The 20,388-nt window shown below is 48.5% G+C and overlaps 5 protein-coding genes across 5 annotated transcripts; 3 read left to right on the plus strand and 2 right to left on the minus strand.

Moving 5' to 3' along the window:
- Positions 1-1,864: 1,864 nt before the first annotated feature.
- BO88DRAFT_450989 (uncharacterized protein) lies at positions 1,865-2,212 on the plus strand (the record flags this gene model as incomplete). Its single annotated transcript, XM_025710612.1, has 2 exons — positions 1,865-2,016; positions 2,089-2,212. The coding sequence occupies 2 exons, from the start codon at positions 1,865-1,867 to the stop codon at positions 2,210-2,212; spliced, it is 276 nt and encodes a 91-aa protein (XP_025566194.1).
- Positions 2,213-7,984: 5,772 nt separating this feature from the next.
- Positions 7,985-10,790, plus strand: farB1 (putative C6 transcription factor (Ctf1B); the record flags this gene model as incomplete). The annotated part of the gene is made up of 4 exons (XM_025702767.1): positions 7,985-8,098; positions 8,148-8,203; positions 8,325-8,515; positions 8,611-10,790. The coding sequence occupies 4 exons, from the start codon at positions 7,985-7,987 to the stop codon at positions 10,788-10,790; spliced, it is 2,541 nt and encodes an 846-aa protein (XP_025566195.1).
- A 137-nt stretch (positions 10,791-10,927) lies between these two features.
- On the minus strand, positions 10,928-11,961 carry BO88DRAFT_213570 (uncharacterized protein). Its single transcript, XM_025701946.1, has 2 exons — positions 11,550-11,961; positions 10,928-11,476 (listed from the first exon to the last, which is right to left on the minus strand). The coding sequence occupies exons 1-2, from the start codon at positions 11,682-11,684 to the stop codon at positions 11,066-11,068; spliced, it is 546 nt and encodes a 181-aa protein (XP_025566196.1). The 5' UTR covers positions 11,685-11,961; the 3' UTR covers positions 10,928-11,065.
- A 740-nt stretch (positions 11,962-12,701) lies between these two features.
- BO88DRAFT_333737 (S10 family peptidase) lies at positions 12,702-14,879 on the plus strand (the record flags this gene model as incomplete). Its single annotated transcript, XM_025702775.1, has 10 exons — positions 12,702-13,050; positions 13,113-13,217; positions 13,279-13,395; positions 13,452-13,575; positions 13,623-13,638; positions 13,686-13,802; positions 13,866-13,916; positions 13,974-14,127; positions 14,194-14,252; positions 14,313-14,879. The coding sequence occupies 10 exons, from the start codon at positions 12,702-12,704 to the stop codon at positions 14,877-14,879; spliced, it is 1,659 nt and encodes a 552-aa protein (XP_025566197.1).
- Positions 14,880-15,039: 160 nt separating this feature from the next.
- Positions 15,040-17,294, minus strand: BO88DRAFT_212752 (unc-93 family MFS transporter). The gene is made up of 5 exons (XM_025701945.1): positions 16,438-17,294; positions 15,774-16,381; positions 15,601-15,696; positions 15,208-15,533; positions 15,040-15,103 (listed from the first exon to the last, which is right to left on the minus strand). The coding sequence occupies exons 1-4, from the start codon at positions 17,029-17,031 to the stop codon at positions 15,305-15,307; spliced, it is 1,527 nt and encodes a 508-aa protein (XP_025566198.1). The 5' UTR covers positions 17,032-17,294; the 3' UTR covers positions 15,040-15,103; positions 15,208-15,304.
- Positions 17,295-20,388: the final 3,094 nt, after the last annotated feature.

A 20,388-nucleotide genomic window follows, 5' to 3' on the forward strand; every position in this document is an offset into this window, starting at 1 on the left:
TTTTTTTTTTTTTTTTTTTTTTTTTTTTTTTTTTTTTTTTTTTTTTTTTTTTTTTTTTTTTTTTTTTTTTTTTTTTTTTTTTTTTTTTTTTTTTGACGCAGCTTGAAAGTCACGGAGCTTATCTACATATCCCAACACATTCGAGATTTATCAAGCCTTTACTGGGTGCCATTATCGTACTGTTTCTGTCGAATCTGACAAATGTCGAAGCTCTCATTCAGGGCTAGATCACGTTCTGGGGCAGATGACTTTCATTTATGAAAGCACCCTCGCATAATTTGCTTTTATTATCACGGTCCTCAATTTCAATTTCTAAGTCTCTACTGGAGTCGCTATTTAATCTCTAGTCTGCAGAGGTTCTGCTCAAACCAAAATTAGCATCACTGATACATCGTGTCGTCAGACCCGACTGGTTTGGAGCGACGCACTATGGCCGAAAGTCCACAGGAGCAATGGACAAGAAATAGATAACAGAAAGTCGGAAGTGTAAAGGGAGTAAGTGAGTATTACGGAGGCTTGTAAAGGTGACACTGCGCGGGGTGTTAGAGAAGAAATTGTAGATAAGCGTACAATGCTATGGAGAACTCGAAAGAAAGTGAAGAATATGAGAAGGACATGAGAGATCTGACTGTTGGTAAATTCCAAGAACTGCCTCTATAACCTTCCTTGAGCTATCTAGTTACCTTTTCCTCTGGCATCGAATATATGTCCGAATAAAATGTTTCCCCACTGTAGTCTTTGGTGGCTGTAGGACTCTAGTCCACTATATCTTATGCATAGTCGTCTGATGAAGGGCCAGCCTTCAACTATCTAATATGTATATGTGTATATGTATATGGGTTACTATTCAGGGTGATTATTATAGCACCAGACAATCCTACACACATACAGACACACATGTATATATATGTATATATATGGATGATTACATATTTGTAAACTGTCGGACATTCCATGAGCTTACCTAGGGAAGCTGGAAGTCACCCATCAGTAAAGAGCGCTAGTTCAACCCTGGAGTATATTTACATATAGTTCAGTATGACCACTATCCAATAACATGTCACAACTTGGCCGAACTACCAGTCAATATAGTAAGCTCTTCATTTCTGGCATGCAGAAGGTAAATATTATATAACAGTGTATATGTATTTTTGGGAAGATTAGTCGTAAGCACAAGCACTTGGTAGTGGATAAGGCTGACGATGAATGGATGGATGAGCGAACTCATACTTGATTCTCTCGAAAACATCCTTCTCTTACTACATCTAGTTCTTTATGGCCTTGTCTCCTTCGCGTACAGAAAGTCACTAGCAGAAATACAGGTAGTATGCACTAAGACTAGGCCGGTATTAGTACTTGGATGTGCTCATGGCTGCTAGAGTGAGGGGTTCAATTCCTTATGCCACGTTACTAAGTTCACTCTGTCTGTACGCCAAGCGTCGGGAACTGAATATATATCTCAACTCGCTTATAGGATTAATGAGTAAGTAGTAGCCATCAGCTAATCATTCAACAGTATACGAGAATGCTGCCAATAATCTCAAAGCATGTAAAACATCAGTTGCTTGGACGGAAATATACCGGAGAAATAGTAGTATTCTGTTCATTAGCTACAACCTGGATCCTGCTATCATCTGGCGGGGTTACCCCGCGATCTGCACCGCATCCTTCATAAAATTGACAGACCAACACTAAATGTCCGCAATTCATCGACTACTAGCTTCAATGGCCATCACAATTTTTTTTTTTTTTTTTTCAAAGTCATGCGGGGATTTCTGAGCAGTCCATGAGTCAAGTCCTGCAACAATTTCTCAAGGGATCAAATATTCACACCCATAGCCGGGACCAGATCAGTACTAGCAGGATGGGCATGCGACAGCTCTCCTTCTCCATCTGTCAGGCCCACCTCGTGCAGCGCAAGTCTTCTGACACGGACCTCTCTCGGACTCGCCTAAACCTTGTTAGCCATGCACGGTATGACTTCATTTCCGTCGTGGTGATTCCTTTATTCCGCCTGTGAGTTTACCCAGCCTTCTCTCCCCTCTTCTCCCCTCTCCCGTCCATCGGGTTACCGCTGGTGGCTTGCAGTAGACATGAAAGAACGTGGGGTGGCAAGCAGGGCCATGGCTCTCGGATTGCCATGTCCGAGCTCAAGCTTGCTCTCGGCAAGATGTCCGAGTGCGTACATAGAGGGACCGACTGCGGCAGTTAATGTATCTGCTACCCCCTTGCTCAAGTTGAACGGCTGGACTGGGATACTTCGTACAGAATTATAGAATGAGTCATGGGATTGGTATGTGATTATATCCCTCAGTCGTACTCTAGTACGGGTGAGGTCGCTTATCGAGGTATCCTTCCTTGATAGGCATGATTACCGAAACAGGCAAGACTCTCCTAGGCTGCCCACCCCCCGGATCTGGGGTTATCCGCTGGATGGCGAGTAAGTAGCGGGGGAGCGTGCCACTGTGGCTGAGTATGTATCTATCTGTGATTCCATGGTGGAAAGACATCTACTCACTTTCTATAGGATACAAGGGAAAGTGTGCGGGTGTTGCACCTTCAGTCTATCCACCAATTACGTACAGGATGGATGTCCAACCGAACTAGTGATAGTAAGTAGGCAAGGATAGTAGATAGTAGTAGAGGCGCGCATGATATGATATCATAGGTAAGGGGAAGAGGAATGCGAGGGATCAGGTTCCTGTCTATCTATCAATCTGGGAGAAGAAGTCAGCTCCCCGGCCTCCCCGGGTTAATTCTGAAAAGATAGCACGGAACAGTCCGAGAATTTAAAAAGGGGGTAAATGAAGCTGGGGCAAAGGCGGGAATGTTGGCTGGAGAAACTGGAGCTGGAAGGTTCGATCGCCCGCAATAGATGGATCAAGCGAAATTCGGCTCTGGGGTCGAGAAGTTGACCCAATCCCAATTCCATGCCCCTTACTATTAATGGCAGCTGATGACTGGGGAAGATACGTAACTTGCCCCAGACACGAAAAAAGCTAAGGCTACCGACTTCAAGTAAAACGACCGGTACCGTCACAGCTCCATTTCGCCAGTCCAGGGAAAAACGAGAAAATCCCGGTCTTTCCCCGATCGGGAGCAACTCCACGTTTCTGTGTCCAATTCGGGGAGCATTACGCGATTTATGATTGGTGGCCAATCGTCCTCCAGCCGACGGTTAGTCAGCTGTGGGAGTCCCACATGGGAATCCGCTCAAATGTCACTGATTGGTGTGGGGGAATTCCCTCGTGATGGTCGGAGATTATCCACACGGACCAATCACCACCGCTTGGGCGTTGGTTCGTTTTTCCCCCACAAATTACTACCTATACTACTTACTAAGTACTACTAAGCCACTGCTGGGTCCCCCCGTATTCTCATCGTGGTCCAGTCAATCAATCCCTAATTACGGCATGAAAATCTCGTTGTTTTACCTTCTAGTAGTACTGCTTGCGAGAAAGGGTTGCATGCTCCCCCCAAGGGTGAGCACAGAATATTCATGTGAAATTGGACAAACTAACTATAACGCTAGAACTTCTGAAATAGGAAGGTCTAAGATAACTAAGTAGTTGTAGTGCTGGTGCCTTGCTCACTCTTTATCAGGAATTGAGGCATGAACTGATTGACTACAACGAGCTGACCCAATCACATATAAGTGTAGGGCTTTTTCTCACAGTAGTGGCATGCAGCATGTTGTGATGGCACACATTGACAGCAAGGAACCGCCCTTTCATGCCACCCTTCATTACGACACTGTACATGAAACAGAAAGCGAGCTATCTGGTCTATCCACCTGGAGGGAACCGGAAGGCTCTAAGCTCATCATAGGTGCCTGGTTCTACCCCAGTGCGCCATCCTTTCTCTCTACTTGTGGGGTACCGAGCTCTTTCCTCCGATTCTCGCTGCTCCCCCGACCTCTTCTCAAGCCACAAATAGCCTTTGGCAATACGTACACACTACTACGCAGTAGTCTGCTGGTCCCTCCAATGCTCCACTCGGGCGCCAGCTAGATAATATGATCCCGTCTGGGGGAGCGAGCTCACAGGTCACCCGCTCAGATTCTGGGCCGTTACGGCTCGCAATTTCCGACGGAACTATTGGACAGCGCCAACGGAACATTCTTTGCTACCTTGCGAGAGGGTTCGTCTCCTCCGGTTGTCGGCACTATTAAGCGTGACATCGGACCCTCTATCACGTGGATGAGCTTGTTGCTGATACTCTTTCCATGAATATGATTTGGGGAGATCACATTGCAGGGGTAATAATTCACGCAGGGTTTGAATGATGATTAATATTATTCATCCGTAAAGCCTAGTGGCCAGGTCTAGAGCATGGTGTGCTTTGCACCCCATTGCTGCGACGATTCGTTTTGCTGTTCCTTTGAATTCTGACTGACAACTCGCATGCACAATGTGTGTGTGTGTGTGTGTGTGTGTGTGTGTAGCAGCAGCGCCAGCAGCATCAAGAATTTGGGGCCGATCCACCCGCGCGATATTTTGCCCCAGTCTGTGACCAGCACTATTTCACGACCCATCCAGAACTAAATGTCGGGTTGCTCCTGTTGACGATGTTTGCATATTATTGTCATACTATCATTTTCGTAACTTTTTCTTCAATAATGATATCTTTTCAATGCTTAAGGAGGGCCACTGTAAGGATCTAAAACGACTCATCCGGAGAGGACTAGGTCTCGATGCGGCGGGCGAGCCGAATTCAAGGACTCCCGCTTTTCTCCAGTTCCTAGTTTCAGTGGGTCTCCCAGACAGTGACCGCATTTATTGAAATTCTGTGTCCAAATAATTAATCCCCCGAACGAACTAAACCGCAGGATACCGTTCCCAACTCCCAGTGTCGTCCCAGGTTTGGTCCGGCCCAACGATTCGCCCCTCCATCGGCATGCGGGATCGGCTGCGATCCTACATTGGGCAGCTGGCGGGCGGGCCTGCCCTGCTCCTATCCCTCATGCTGCATAGCGCCTGGCGACTGGGCTTAGTCTCTCCCAGGTCTGGATGCTGTAGGCCAGCGACAACTACTTGGTCCATTATTAATTCCTGATGCATTGGCAATGATACCTTGTTAGTTGGCCTCCTTTCCCTAAAAAGGCCCTGCTGTACTACAATGTAACTTACTAAGTTTCAACAGGGGGAAAAGATATGTGCATGATCGTCATAAGTCCACTCCCTCTCCACCAAATTCAAGACTTAGTCCTCTCTGCCTCCGGCTTCGAGACCGCATGACATCTGCACCGTCCGCACTGGATGGGTCATCGGAATACCGAGTGCAAACAAGCTGCAGGCTGCATTTTTTCCAAGTCATTCTATTTAACGAATATTTGTGTTGTGACAATGGCTAACTACTGACTGATACGTAGAGGGTTTTCCTCAGCGCGATCCAAGCAAGGAGACGACAATCCATCAAGGTAATGAATTTGTAAGTGAAGAGGACCGCTGTGCATGTGTGTATGTATGTGTGTGTGTGTGTGTCTTATCATAACGATCATCGAGGTAGGCTCCGATAGCGCAGAAGAATCCACCCTAGTCCGAGATCACCATACGCGCACAGTATATTACACAAAAGGAATGGTAGATAACTAGAGAGCATACGGGATAATCTAAACGGAGCGCTTACGGGCCTCGGTTCCGTGGTATCTGGCTGGCTGACCCATACTCGGCTGTTCAGCAAAAGGGAGATCGTGATGTGTACTCCGTACCGCAGGGGCCGATCCCCGATCAAAGAACACACAGTAGTATACTTACGCTTTGCAATACGGATCCGGCGGGAAAGAAAATCTTATTAGAGACAAAGAGCCGAATGATTTACATTCTGGTAATAATCACTATTTTCGAGCCAACCTGACTGACTGACTGACTGACGTAAAAGGGGGCAATGAAAGGGAAGCCGACGGAAGCAGACCCGAGTTTCTGAGACGCCGTGCTTCTCCAGTCCAGAGTTGCGAGTGCATGCAAGCAAAAGAAGTCACAAGAGCCGGAATCTTTTCCGACACCAAATATGACGCATCCTCCCTTGGTGTGTGTGTGTGTTTGTTCAGCTAACTAACTGACTCCGGAAATGTCACCGCACTACTCCGTATGTATACCGCCCCGTGGCTGCATCCCTGCACGGAAGAATAGCGCCATGACAGTTTAAAGGATGTCCCAGGGTCAAAAGTAGTCGCGAAGGAATATTCTACCAAAAAAAAAAAAAAGAAAAGAAAAGAAAAGAAAAATCTCACTGTAAACACCCGATGAGGAAAGGTTTCCAAGAGTCTTTGTCTTGTCTCATGGGAAATTGGGGATAGCAACGTTTAGTTCAGACCAATGGCAGGACCTTGAATTTGCTCCCGGTCCCCTCCGGTGGTGGCCAAGTTGCCGATGACTGGTTGTGGCGGACAGGGCCAGTAACGTGACCGGGCCGATGGAGACAACCACCTCTCAATCGGGTATGGAAAACTGCCATCGCCTTCTGGGTCCGTTGCTACTCCTTAGTAGTGGTGGGGAAGAGGAGGAAGAGAGGGAGGGGGGACGGGCTAAGAGGACGGAAAATACGGAGTAAGGGCACGGGAGTTGGGTTCACTTGACTGGAAATGGGTAGACTGCTATCTACTTACTGGTAAGTACTAACACTGAGAAAGAAACCGGCTGTGGAACGGAAGCTGAGGAACTGGGTGGGAACCACTAAATACTTAGTAAGTATTTCACTAAACTTGTTTGGGTCGGAGGAGGAGGGGGTCCTGCGTTTGGTAGTGGATCTTAACAAATAGTCATGGGTTTCTGAATGGTCGTTGGTGTCTCCAGTGGGGGTGTTCTGTACAGTAAGCAATGCGCAACGACTGGCTCAAAAAGACACCCGTAATCTGATTGTGTCTTTTTCATCCATAGGTATTATTATTATTATTATTATTATTAAATTCTAATTATTATTTCCATTCCCCCACCACTCCGACTGGAACCCGCTTTTTCCTTTTTTCCTAATTGAAGCCTCCAACTCCCCCCCAAAAGGGGACTAGTCGATGCGGTCTGAGGTAAATACAGACCCGCACTAGCGCCGGCCTTCTTTTCTGGCCAGCGTGACTAGTGAGTATAGTCTAGTCCACAATAGGTAGCAAGAGTCTTTTTCACTACTCAACTAAAACCCCCCGGCGCGGTTTGACGACGACGACGACAACCCCGATGATGATGATGATGCTGATGATTAACCCGGGTCAGGTCCTCTTTTTTTCCTTCCCCTAGTCTCAAAGTCTAGTACGGAGCATACCGTCCGCCATTGGGTTTCCACTTTCTAGGCGGAATTCCACGGTTCTGGTCTGGGGGAGGCGACCATGGCGAGTGGATCTGGGGCTCATCATCCCCAACGCCAACGCCTCCTGACTGACTGGTTTTTTGACTGACGGTTGGAAAAGGCACTTGCGACATTTGCTGCTGCTACTGACACTAGTTCAATCGTACTTAAACATTCTCCTCCCCGGCCCCAGGTCTTGTCTCGATTTTCGTCCCTTTGGACGAAAAGATTGGAACGTGGTCCTGTGATTCCTTTTTCTCTTTCGCTCTCTCTCTCTCCCTTCCGGCGGAAAGTGATTCTTTCTAACTTAAATTCCTGTATGAATTTATTTTAAATAATTTCTAAAAAAAAAAAAGAAAAACAGACAAAAAAAGGAACATAAAAAAAGGAACCCTCTCCACTCTTGTTACTTTTACCTCTGTTGGATCACGTTCTGGATTTCCTTTTCCCTACTTCATACCTCTTCCTCCACCTTTCTCTTGTTCTAACTCCTACTACTTACTCCTTACTCCTACCCTCGCCATTTTTGTCCTATTACCTATAATCCTCCATATCTACCAAGAAAGTCGCATTTATCAGTCTACTCTGATTATCGCTATACCTCTCCACGCCGTTTTTCTACAATTCCTCTTCCACGATTGATACGAAAACAAAAGGCTGGCCTACTCACGGATGATCCGGTTCAACTGAATTCACGCTTTGCATAATGACTAACACTGCTGTATCAACAACTTCTCCCACCCCTCAATCCACCGTGGAAACCGAGGCCAAATCCAAGAGGAAAGCCTCCACTGCCGGTCTGCCCGCCAATGCCCGCCCTGTAAAACGGAGGGCATCCAAGGCCTGCTGCTGCTGCCGGGCTCGCAAAGTGCGGTGTGATGTGGTCGAAAATGGTTCGCCCTGCACGAATTGCCGTTTGGACCAAGTAGAGTGCATTGTCACTGAGAGCAAGAGGAGAAAGTTCGTCTACGTCGAATACATGTCTTCCGTTTTCCCTCCGCAGAAGTGCCGGCTAACCACGAGCGCGCCTTGTTGCCACTGTTCAGGAAATCACGTGTTGAGGTCGATAATGCAAACCCTCACCAGCTGTCTCAATCCCCTGCAGAAATCCCCGATGACGGGGCTAGTCTGTTCAGGCGACTTAGCGAGTGTCATGGCCTTTCCGATATGGCCCCGGCTTCTCCCTCGCAGCGCTCTGTAGATTTGGATCAGGGGCAGCATATGCCACATCTTTTATGTTCGTATCCCCCCTCGATTAGTCTCGGAGATCGTGGCAAATGACCCATCTCCACTGTATCATGTTCGTTAAGATGCTAATGCGCACTTGTACAGATCAAAGCCAAGCGAACAGAATTGGCTCCGGGGATCGCTATCGAAGAAGAATGGCCCCGAATCCCGCTGTCCCAGCGACGCTTCCTTTGCACCATGTGACTTCGCAGATTCAACAGCTGCTGGACCCTTCCTTCGCCAATACCAGGTCTGGCGGTGTTGTCTTACCAGACTACATCCGCGGATTGCCGCCACGTCTGCAAAAAGAGGACATCGACTATTTGTCCATGAAAGGAGCTTTGACTGTCCCCGACGTGGGACTACGCAACGAATTGCTGAAAAGTTACATCCACTACGTCCACACCTACATGCCCCTCCTTGACCTAGAAGACTTCCTGCAGACGATCGTGCAAAACGATGGCATCCGCCGTATGAGCCTATTGTTATTCCAAGCCGTGATGTTCGCCGGCACAGCTTTTATCGACTTGAAGCATCTCCACGCTGCCGGCTACCCCACCAGAAAGGCGGCTCGTAAAGCTTTCTTTCAGCGTGCACGACTCCTCTATGATTTTGACTACGAAGTTGACCGAATTTCTCTCGTCCAATCATTACTGCTAATGACCTACTGGTATGAGACGCCTGATGACCAGAAGGATACCTGGCATTGGATGGGTGTAAGCTTGTCCCTCGCACATACCATTGGCCTGCATCGTGACCCCGGCAACTCCCGTATGGATGTCCGGCGCCAACGGATGTGGAAACGGATCTGGTGGAGCACATATACGCGTGATCGTCTGATCGCCTTGGGAATGAGACGTCCCATGCGCGTGAAAGACGATGACTGTGATGTTCCGATGTTGACTCTTGACGATTTCGAGTTCCATCCTTTCTCGCCGGAAATTGTGAGCATGGTAGGCAACTCGGAGATTCTTCAGAGCGTGAGCCATCAGAGAGAGCTGGCCTTGATGTTCATTGAGAAGGCCAAACTTTGTCTCTGTGTGAGCCATGTTCTGTCGGCTCAATATTCGGTTCTAAGCCACAAATTCGGTGGAACGATGGAAACCACCATGATGTTGGTACCCAAGAAATCCGCAGCGGAGACCTTCGAGGTTCGTCGTTGTGATCAGGAGCTGGAAGACTGGCTGGCCCACCTTCCGACAGAGATACGCTACGCCCCCGCAGCGCCCTCAAAGTTAAATGAGGCACAGGAAGTTCTTCACTCTCATCGTGCACTCCTGAAGATGGTTTATTTGACCACGTCCAGCGCTCTTCATCGCCCTCAAGTCCTACCTGCGATCCCGTTCCCTTCGATGGACGCCGAACTACAGGAGATTTCTAGGAATAAGGTGCGGTTTGCTGCGATCGAAATTACAAACATTGCCCAGGATCTACACAGCCTAGACCTGACCCGCTATTTCCCTACCACTGGCGTTACGGTCCTGCTTCCCGCTGTGATTATTCATCTCCTCGATATCAAGTCTAGTGACCACAACGTTCGGATGACCAGCCTTCACCGGTTCTACCAGTGCATGCGCATATTACAACGTCTGAGAGAAATCTATGCTTCGGCAGACTTCGCGACGTCGTTTTTGGAGGCAGCCATTCGCAAGGCCGGAATTCAGCTTACAGTAGCACCGCAAGATGTACAGGCACGGACGAACAGCATAGTTGACACCTCAGCACGTGTCAACACTTTGACCCCGCCCCCCGACTCTCTCGCGCAGAAGATCCCTGACTTGACGTATCCGAAATCTGATGGCGCAAGACGTGCCAATCAGCTTCCCAAGGAAAGCGGTCCTGAATTCGCATCAACGCCCCCACCCTCCGACGGTAGCGAGAATGGGAGCACTAGCAACATCAACCCCAGTTATCACCAGGATGCCTTCACCATCCCCAACTTCGATTCGGAGCTGAGCATCAGTGAGCTCATGGACCTGGCGAATGATGCGGAAGTAACCCAGAACGACTTCGATGCCTTGATTAACTTTGACGATGCCGGTGCGGACTTCCTTGCCCCCGATGATGGCTTGAATACCGGGAATGGTAATGGGAAGAACTATGGCTTCGGCTTGGGTACCATGAACAATCTCTCCGACATCATGGGTTTCGATACCGAGAAACCAGGCGTTGGTCTGACCGGCTTGGGAGACGGACAGCTTGCCGACGATCGCGCTGCGGCATCACGGAACGATATGAACACTTTCGCAGCCGACCTCGATGCGGAACTCGGCCTGAGTCTTTAAGCGGCTTGGAAACATCGTTGCGACATTATTTCATATTTGTGCCATGATCTAGAACTCATTTGCTTTCTGCACTGCTCTTGGCGATTTTGTTTGGCCATTTGTTAAAACAGGCCCCTTTTACAACATTTGTATGCATCAAAGGGAAATGGGCGCTTGGCGTTCGCGGGCTCTTATGTACCGGGTTCGAAATTCTGTGAACCTCGGATCGGTTGATGCTTATTTCTTATGTACTTCATGTGCCTGATTTGTCCCCTTGCACGGGGCGATTGTTCCCATTATTTGTACATACAGAGTCGAAAAGTACGACATGAGAAAATGAATGACCTAACGCATGCTACTCGGGTTATGGTAAACTTAGCCTCGTCGGAGAGTTGTAGTAGCTTATGTTGATTGAACTCTGTATGGCTGACAAGCGGCCAATTGTCAATACGGGAGCAGGTAGATCGATGGAACTGAAGAGGATCTCGACTTCTTGTAGACCACCCTTGCTGGGCATTCTTCAGGTATGTCTGTGCTGCTGCTGCTGCTGCTGCTCGATCACCCTTGCAGTGAACTCCACCCATTGACCGCTTGGGAGGGATCTTCTTATCACCGTCAATACTGTGTGACATCTGTTGAGTCGGTACGATCGGTTCATATTTCTCTCCATACAGTGGAAGCTGGCAATGTCTGGAGAGGATTATCTGCTAGGATGAAAGAACAGACACCTGCAGATGGGATCAAGTTAATAGGACGTTGTGGAACAAACCGTCCTCATACCTTCAAAACTTGCTCAGTCGCAGCATCTTGAGCGGACCGGATAATACGCCTGTATACCTTCCAGGTATTCAGTCTGTGCCAGTTTGTTGTCTCAAGTGGAGATCCAAGATGTGGTGGAGAGGAGGTCCCGTGCATACCAGTCCCGATCAGGCAGGTGCTTTGGGGTCAGGCACACTTCCCGTCTTGTCTGTCTCTCCCTCCGTCATCCATTCATTTTCTCTCTCTCTCTCTCTCTTCTATCTTCTTTTCTCATTCCACCTGTTATTGGTGTCAACGATGGTCTGCACATCTTCTCCTGTTTTGTGTCTTTTTCTTGGCCTCTTCCCCCGCACCGGGCACTTGAATCATCCTGTTCAATCCCGGTCCCTGCATCATCTTACTCACAGCCACAGCGTCTGCCATTGTGTAGCCAACAAATAGCTCTCCACCATCATCCAATACCTGTCCCGCCAAGGAAGTTAGGCCACCGATACCACATTGACTGAGTCACAATCCTTTCTCCATGGCCTTTCATTCCGGACACGGATTCGATCAGTCAACTGTTACAGTACCCATCAAGCACGGCTGGTTGGGTTCAGGTCCTGTGAGGCACGGAATCAAAACACCCAAGACACTAAAAGTACCAAGGTACAGCACTAGCGAGACAATGTGTTATCACTATTATTGGCAAATTGAGCACGGGATATCTCATGCAGGGTTCGGCTCCATCCACCCCCTCCTCTTCCTACCCAGTCATTCCTTTCCGCCTCGGTTATTGGAGGAGATGCTGCGCTGCTCAACTGACGCCTCACCGATCAGGCCGGAAACGGCGGCGGGATACAACCTCGTTTCCACACAATAGTGTTTGTCTTCTGCAAGCTGCATGGCATGCTAATCTCCGCCAGCATGGTATCTTCTATCCACTGGATATGAATCTCTCTCCCCTCACACCATGTGGGCCTGCGACTCTTCTCTCAAACTTTGTCGCTCATGCAACGATGTAGTATATAAAGCCCTGGCTGGGGTTGACATCCCCCACCCATCGGTCTTTTGCTGACCCTTCTCCTTGGAGGACTTCTCGAGTGGCTTGTTGTGCATGTATAGATTTTAATTTCCAAGGACATTTAACTAGGTATAGCTGTTATTAAGTCTGTTCTTGCATTGAACAACACCATGCGTGGCTCTCAGTTGGTGCTCTTATTGCCCCTGGCTGCACTCAGTTGTGCTATGCCCGAGAATGAATGGTCATCTACGATAAGAAGGCAGTTACCGAAAGCACCCACTGGCGTCAAATCGATAAAAACTCCGAACAATGTCACTATCAGGTATAAAGAACCAGGAACCGAAGGCGTTTGTGAGACGACGCCTGGAGTCAAATCATACTCCGGATATGTCGATCTTTCGCCAGAGTCGCATACCTTCTTTTGGTTTTTTGAGTCACGTCGTGATCCCGAGAATGATCCAGTGACTCTGTGGCTGAATGGTGGCCCTGGAAGCGATTCTTTGATTGGGCTTTTCGAAGGTTGGCCAAATTTCGAAGCGGAAAATAGTAAAGGCTTGCATGTTCTGACGCTTTCACAACAGAGTTGGGTCCGTGTCACATCACCCCAGAGTACGAATCAATCATCAACCAGTACTCCTGGAACGAAGTCACCAATCTTCTTTTCTTGTCCCAGCCCCTTGGTGTGGGTAAGAAATATTGCTGCCTTGATACATCCCGAGTACATCGCTTACGATCTTATCTGCAAAGGATTCTCTTACAGTGAAACTGAGGCCGGGTCCTTGAACCCGATTACTGGAGTCGTCGAGAACGCCTCGTTTGCTGGAGTTCAGGGCCGATACCCAGTTATTGATGCCACAATCATCGGTTAGTTGACTGGCTTGACTCTCAGTTAGCATTCTTCTCATGTTCCTATCTTACAGACACGACCAATATCGCTGCACGTGCAACCTGGGAGGTACTTCAGGGCTTTCTCGGTGGTCTGTCGCAGCTAGATTCTGAAGTCAAGCCCAAGGAGTTCAATCTCTGGACGGAGAGCTACGGAGGGTAAGTGCAGCTTTCAGATCAGATTGACGTGTGCTGACTTGATCAAGACACTATGGACCAGCTGTAGGTTTTCTTCTCTGGATGCACTCATATGAAGCTGATGACCGAAGTTCTTCAATCATTTCTATGAGCAAAATTCCAAGATTGCTAACGGGGAAGTGAATGGCGTCCAACTTAATTTCAATTCCCTCGGGATTATCAATGGCATCATTGATGCCGCGATTCAGGTGTGTATAAAAGCAGCTCGCGCATACGCTGCGGCCTAAGAAACATCGCTAAGCAATGAATAGGCAAACTACTACCCGGACTTTGCTGTCAACAATACATATGGAATCAAAGCTGTAAGTTTGATATCTGCACGTCGTGGATATCATATCGTTTTTGCTCATACTTGCTAGCTCAATGACACAGTGTACAACTATATGAAGTTCGCCAACACGATGCCCAATGGATGCCAGGATCAGGTTGCGTTGTGTAAATCGACCAACAGAACCTCGCTAGCTGATTATGCTATTTGTACAGAAGCAGCCAACATGTGCAGGGACAATGTCGGTGAGTGGTTTTGCAATTCCCCTGCAGGGATGTATTGATGAAGGTCTTTGCTAAGCTGTTGTACAGAAGGGCCTTATTACCAGTTTGGGGGCCGTGGCGTGTATGATATTCGCCACCCCTACAATGTAAGTGACAAGGATAAGGATTGCACTTTCCGAACAGGGACACAGCTCATGTCTCCGTAGGACCCGACCCCGCCGTCCTACTTTGTTGACTACCTCAAGAAAGACTCAGTCATGGATGCTATTGGCGTGGACATCAACTACACCGAGTCCAGTAGCGACGTATATTACGCGTTCCAGCAGACCGGCGACTTTGTATGGCCGAATTTCATCGAGGACCTCGAAGAGATCCTCCGACTCCCCGTACGCGTGTCTTTGATCTACGGCGATGCCGACTACATCTGTAATTGGTTCGGTGGTCAGGCCATCTCGCTCGCAGTAAACTACCCCCATGCAGCTCAGTTCCGTGCAGCGGGATACACACCCATGACGGTAGATGGGGTTGAATACGGGGAGACGCGCGAGTATGGCAACTTTTCTTTCACCCGCGTATATCAGGCTGGGCATGAGGTCCCATACTATCAACCGATCGCAGCGTTACAGCTGTTCAACCGTACTTTATTTGGATGGGATATTGCAGCGGGTACAACTCAGATTTGGCCCGATTATACCACCAACGGCACTGCGCAGGCTACACACACGCAGTCGTTCGTACCACTGTCCACAGCGTCGAGTACCACCGACGACTAGGATTGCGGGGAAATTTCCCCTGTTGTGTTAATTATTCCGATACTTGCTTGTCCTTAACCCTAAAGAGTGGCACGCAAGCTTTCCTAGACATGTTTGCTTTCCGAGATAATGTATCCTTCCACCATGTCGTCCTACAACTTATCGGGTTTCTTGCAACACTTTGCAGCGACTTTAAAGATTCATGTCATATTAAGTCCATTACGGATATTCGTAACTTGCTGTGGCTGACGTAATTGTGCCTCAGCTAGATGTCGTGATACGCTCCAAAACCCAATCTGATCATGGATATCCAGCGAAATAACAGGAAGGAAAATAGAACATAACCAACCACCAAAAACACAGAGGCTAATGCCTGGCCATCATGGAACTCCAGCAACCTCTTTCCGCTGAAATGGAATGCGTGTAAAAATAAGAAAGCTTAGTCATCATTTCACGATGGCCAACTCTGGATCCTGCTTCTTCTCGGAAGGATGGTCTTCCAGCGGGACACCCACTTCTTGAGCGGTCTCATCCGAAAAGTTGAGGTCCGCTTCGACGTCGGTATGCTCCTTGATCTTCAAGAACACTACGGGCGACGCAATGACAAGACTGCCGGCGAGCAAGCCCCAGCAGGAGGCAAATTCCGTCATGTAAGGGGTTCCCACGGCATCCATGCTGCGGCAAAGTATAAATATTAGCTTCTGCGCCTGAATCCGCGAGCGAAGGGGCTTCTAGGACTCACCGCCACATGCCAGCTGCACCAGCAGACTGGATGCCTTTGTAGAAACCGGCGAAGTTGGCCAACTTTCGAGCGTTGTTAGTCAGTGAACCCATGAACCTACACAACCCGTATCAGTCAGTAAAATGCACATAATAAGCGCAGCCGCCAAATGGGGAGTTAACAGCGGCACTAACCAATAAGCACAGGTCTGGAAGGCAGCGTCATAGAAACCATAAAACATGTACAAGAACATGGGCCCGACATAGCCGCTGGTCGTCCAGTCGGTATCTGCCTCGACATCCTTCCGGGTGTATGTCTTCTGGAAAGCATAACCACCGCCCCAAACGCCCATTGTGAGGGCAAAAAGGAGTCCAAGACCGAGCTTGGCTCGGACTGGGCGGGTAAGGAACTTCAAGTCGAGGATCTGGCCGAATACAAATGCGCCAATCATTTGCATAAGCCAGTAGAGGAGATTGTTGAGGGCCCGCGTCCGGATGGTGAAAAAAGCACCATTGACACTGTTGAATTGATAGGCAGTAAACCAGTTGCTCCCCAAGAACATGGGAAAGAACAGGATGATGTAGTAGTCGGTCCGAATGGTGTCGTAGAGACCTTTCAATTCGGACTTCCACGTGGGGTTCTTCATCACAATGACATGCGAGCCATCCTTGCGCTTAACATACTTCGAGTCTAAGAGGGCCCAGGCAAGGACAAAGCCAAGCGCCATGAGCACCATGAAGGCGATGTAGGTGCCGTCATTCACCTGACCAGCTTCAGAGTGCAGGTTTTGACCCAAAGGTACCTGTATATCAGGGTCAGAGAAGTACTACCTTTTGAGTAAACCACCAAAGGACTCACCAAGCTGCCAATCACACCACCCAGGTTGAAAATCACCCAGAAAATAGCAATGAATTTACCCTTCTCCTTCTCGTTCGGGTAACTCATCATGACCGCACCCTGCGCACACCACAGCAGACCACCGCAGACACCTAATAGCGCGCCCGCAAAGATCAGGAAGCCGGAGTTCTTGTTATGGTTGTACGACAGAAGGGAGGCCACATAGAGGAAGTAGCCAAAGCCACCAATAGAGAGAGTCAGGCGGAGACCAATGCGGTTTGCGATGGACCCGGCGAAGAAACCAACTACTGCGAAGGTGCTGTACAGAGCGGTGTTGGAATCGCTGACATCGGTAGGGTCCACCTGACCACCTCCGCCCAAACCGCTGACTGCATTGAACATGCCCGGGCAGAGGAAACACACGAAGGAGACCAGCAGAAGCTGGGATTCTGGGGAGGCAAAGTACGGCAACGACCAGGGACCGATCTTGATTGGCTTGTACATCCAGGGTTTACCAGTGAGCTGGACTTCCTGACCGGCTTCTGGATCTGAAGTGACCGCGGGGACTTCCTTCTCACGATGGAGGTCTTCCTGTCCCGTCGTAGTGGAAGCCATTGTCGTTGATGGACAGCTTCAATGCTGTATGGAGATGCCCCAGGAACAATGGCAGATGGGGTGAATTGATTTTCGGCTTTTCGGCAGGTCAGCAGACTTACTCAAAACGCGTAGGTGTGTGCATATGTAGACGGGATCAATGGCATGTATGTGCAGGTATAGACAGTGACAGTGTAGAAATGTACGTGCAGGGAAACAGATGTGACGAATGGTGGCTGAGGGAAAGATGGAAGAGACACCTAATAACGAGAACAAGGAAAAAGAGGGAAGAGGAAGAGAAGGAGAAGAAATATAAGAAGTAGATACAATGGAGGAAAACAAACAGGATGAAGGGTATCACTGTGAGAAGAAAGGACGGAACTACCCCGGGGGAAATGAGAAGGATGACGGAGGAGCCAGCGATCCAAAATATGTAGAAATCTGGTAGCACGCACTGGGGCGGACCCAGAGTACTAAATTTAAAAGGGTTGGACTTATGGCAGTGAAGGAGGAAGGAGGAAAAAAGGCAGGATCAGGCAAGGATGTCTTAGATGATCCGGGGTAAGAATGAAGGGGTGGGCACAGAACCAGTAAAGGGAAAACAGTGACTGGTCACGGGCGCAGGCAGAAAAAAAAAAAAAAAAAAAAAAAAAAAAAAAAAAAAAAAAAAAAAAAAAAAAAAAAAAAAAAAAAAAAAAAAAAAAAAAAAGCGTGAAACCCTTGGCCCAAGCTGCAGCTGTGGTGATGATAAATTGGGTGGAAGGAAAATTAAGGTCGATGGGGGCTCTGGCTTATTTTTATCTCCGGGGGCTCGGATATGAATTGTAACATCCAGCTGAGGAGGAATCTCACCTGTCTAAGCCACGAGGAGAGTGCGCCGATGGTGAGGGATCAACTTGGGCAAGGATACCACGGTGGGAGTAGAGAGGATGAGACAACGGTGATAACAGCCATCATCGGGGAGGAGGACACACGACACACAAGAGATAGGCAGAAAAAGGGAGTAGGTAGCTCCGCGATACGAAGAACATCCAAATAGACAAGCAGCCGATTCAACGCCAGTGTTGCAACGCACAAAACCCAATAGGGAACGGGAAAAGTCAATGGGATGACAAGAAAAAGCCGTCGTACCTTATCTCTGGGTCCTCGAGCCGGTGGGCACAGAAGACGCACTAGAAGAACTAGCTTACTCGTTTAGTGAGTGCCGGCGTGGTCAGACGGCGAGATAGTCAAGCACCACAACGAATCATCGGTCTCCGACTGACTCTAGCGGGAACCCGATCAGTCGCAGGATGGAGAAAAGAACAATCGACACGATCCACTCGACCCCAAGCGACCCAAAAGTCAAAACGAGATAGAAAACTAGGGGGTAATAGATGAGTAAGAGAAATAGAAAATGCGGAGATGCAACTCAAAAATAAAAGGGCGGAGGTAACAGAAAATTGTTCACCCAATTAATGGCCAAGGGAATAACAATGAAAAGAGACACTGGATGATTCGAATGTCAAGTAGTAGCCGATCGAAGATCCGACAAGGAAATTAACCAGACTAGCAATGCACCTCCGATGCAAGTATGCCAAATGACAACCACGAGGGCAATGGTCGAGACCCCAAGACCAGTCGCGTGTTATCACGGGAGGTGAGGCTTATCTCCAGGGGTTGGTTGGAGATAATATAGTAGTAGTAGTAGTAGTAGTAGTAAGATGTGAATGGAGCAAAGTAATCGCAGTGATAGCACAGAACAATCTAGGGAGAAGAGGAACTGTTGTGCAGATAAAAGAACGAAAAATAAAAAAGAAAGGAGAATTGAGTGGACGGACGGACCTTTCTCACTGATAATCCATCGACTGGATGTCAGTTGGATAGGATCGATAATCCGGTTTAACTCATCCGTCATCGGATCCATAGTTGATTGGGTTGGTGGTGAAGAACGAAAGAGTGAGAGAGAGGGACGGAGAAGCGCGCGGACAAGGCCGATGGAGCAGACGAGTCGCTGCAACCAAACAAACCCAGAGTCAGCGGAGTCAGCCTCAAGGTGGTTAATCTGGCCATGGAGCCATCCTGATTCACCCGGCGGAGCTGCAAAGGCAACGGTGACATCGCTCCTTCGAAGCTTAGCCGAATGCGGGGAGACGATTCGGCTCATTTGCTGGTACGGTCGTCGTGAGGTAGCATCCAAGAACCCAAATCCCTCCTCTTTTTGACCCTCTTTTTTTCTCTCCCGCTCCGCTAAACCTGTGCTGGTGGCTTTTCGCTACCGATGAGGGTTTTCTTGGGTCTTCCCCGCCCAGTGGAGTCGGACCGGACCCAGTAACCGAACCCAGTGACCCATTGGATAAGAAGAAGAAGAAGAAGCACAGTAAAAAGGAGGAGAATAAGAAAAGAGATTCACCACAAGGAGCGGGAGGATGTGAGATGGGCAATAATGAAGGAAAGTCAGGGAGATTGACAAGAAAGAGAGAGGTGGAAGTGGAAGAATCCTAGGGAATGGAGAGAGAGTAAATAGGAGTGTTTACTAGAAGAAGGGGAAGCTTGAAAGGTCAGAGAATGGGAATGGAATTGGGAATGAATGAATGAATGCATGCATGCAGACAAACAACTACACACTGTTCCTTCCTGTTTGGGGTTTGCTATTCAGAGTACCCGAAAAAGGCAAGTACCCTGAGTCACGTGAATATGTATCAATCCAAGACGTTGTTGAGTATCTGAGCCGTATTGATGTATTGTTGGTATGGTTTCACTTCCCATCCTGTAAAATACGGGGGTTGTTCGTGTCGGTATTGATTATGACGAGACAGACGAGATAAGGAGCTCAATATGCAACATGACCTCACGACATACTCCAGTAATTTGGCCTATCAAATTATGTAGTTCTCCAAATCTAATTAATCCCCTTCAATTTGACTGCTTCCTCGTCTAAATAGACTAGTTCATCAAGTCTATAGTCACTTGCTCCATCGGCTATCTCCCTCAAGAACCCACTCCGGAGTAACTCCTTACTGCCAACCATGGACGGATCCCGGGGAAGAATGTCACCTCGTCGTCCTCCCTCTAGTTAATCTTTCGCCTTTACTGTCCGATCCATATTCAATGTCTCTACACATCGACGTCACATTCCGGCCCATCACGCTCCCCCAAACCATGGGAATGGCAACGTCAATTACCCCAAGCCGTTTTTCCCGAGGCCAACCGCACAATCATCATGGCGATCGAGCTTGTCCACGTTGCCTGCCCCTGCCTTTTGCCCCATCCAAGTTCCTGGTTCAATGTCACCATGTACTTTGTAGTATTATTCCCTCCAACTCTTCCCATTCATTCATAATGTCCTACCAATTTCCCTCCTACCCCGCAACCAATTTCCTCTTCCTCTCGTCCCGT

Source organism: Aspergillus vadensis (genome assembly GCF_003184925.1).
Source record: "Aspergillus vadensis CBS 113365 unplaced genomic scaffold BO88scaffold_4, whole genome shotgun sequence".
NCBI classification, from domain to species: domain Eukaryota; kingdom Fungi; phylum Ascomycota; class Eurotiomycetes; order Eurotiales; family Aspergillaceae; genus Aspergillus; species Aspergillus vadensis.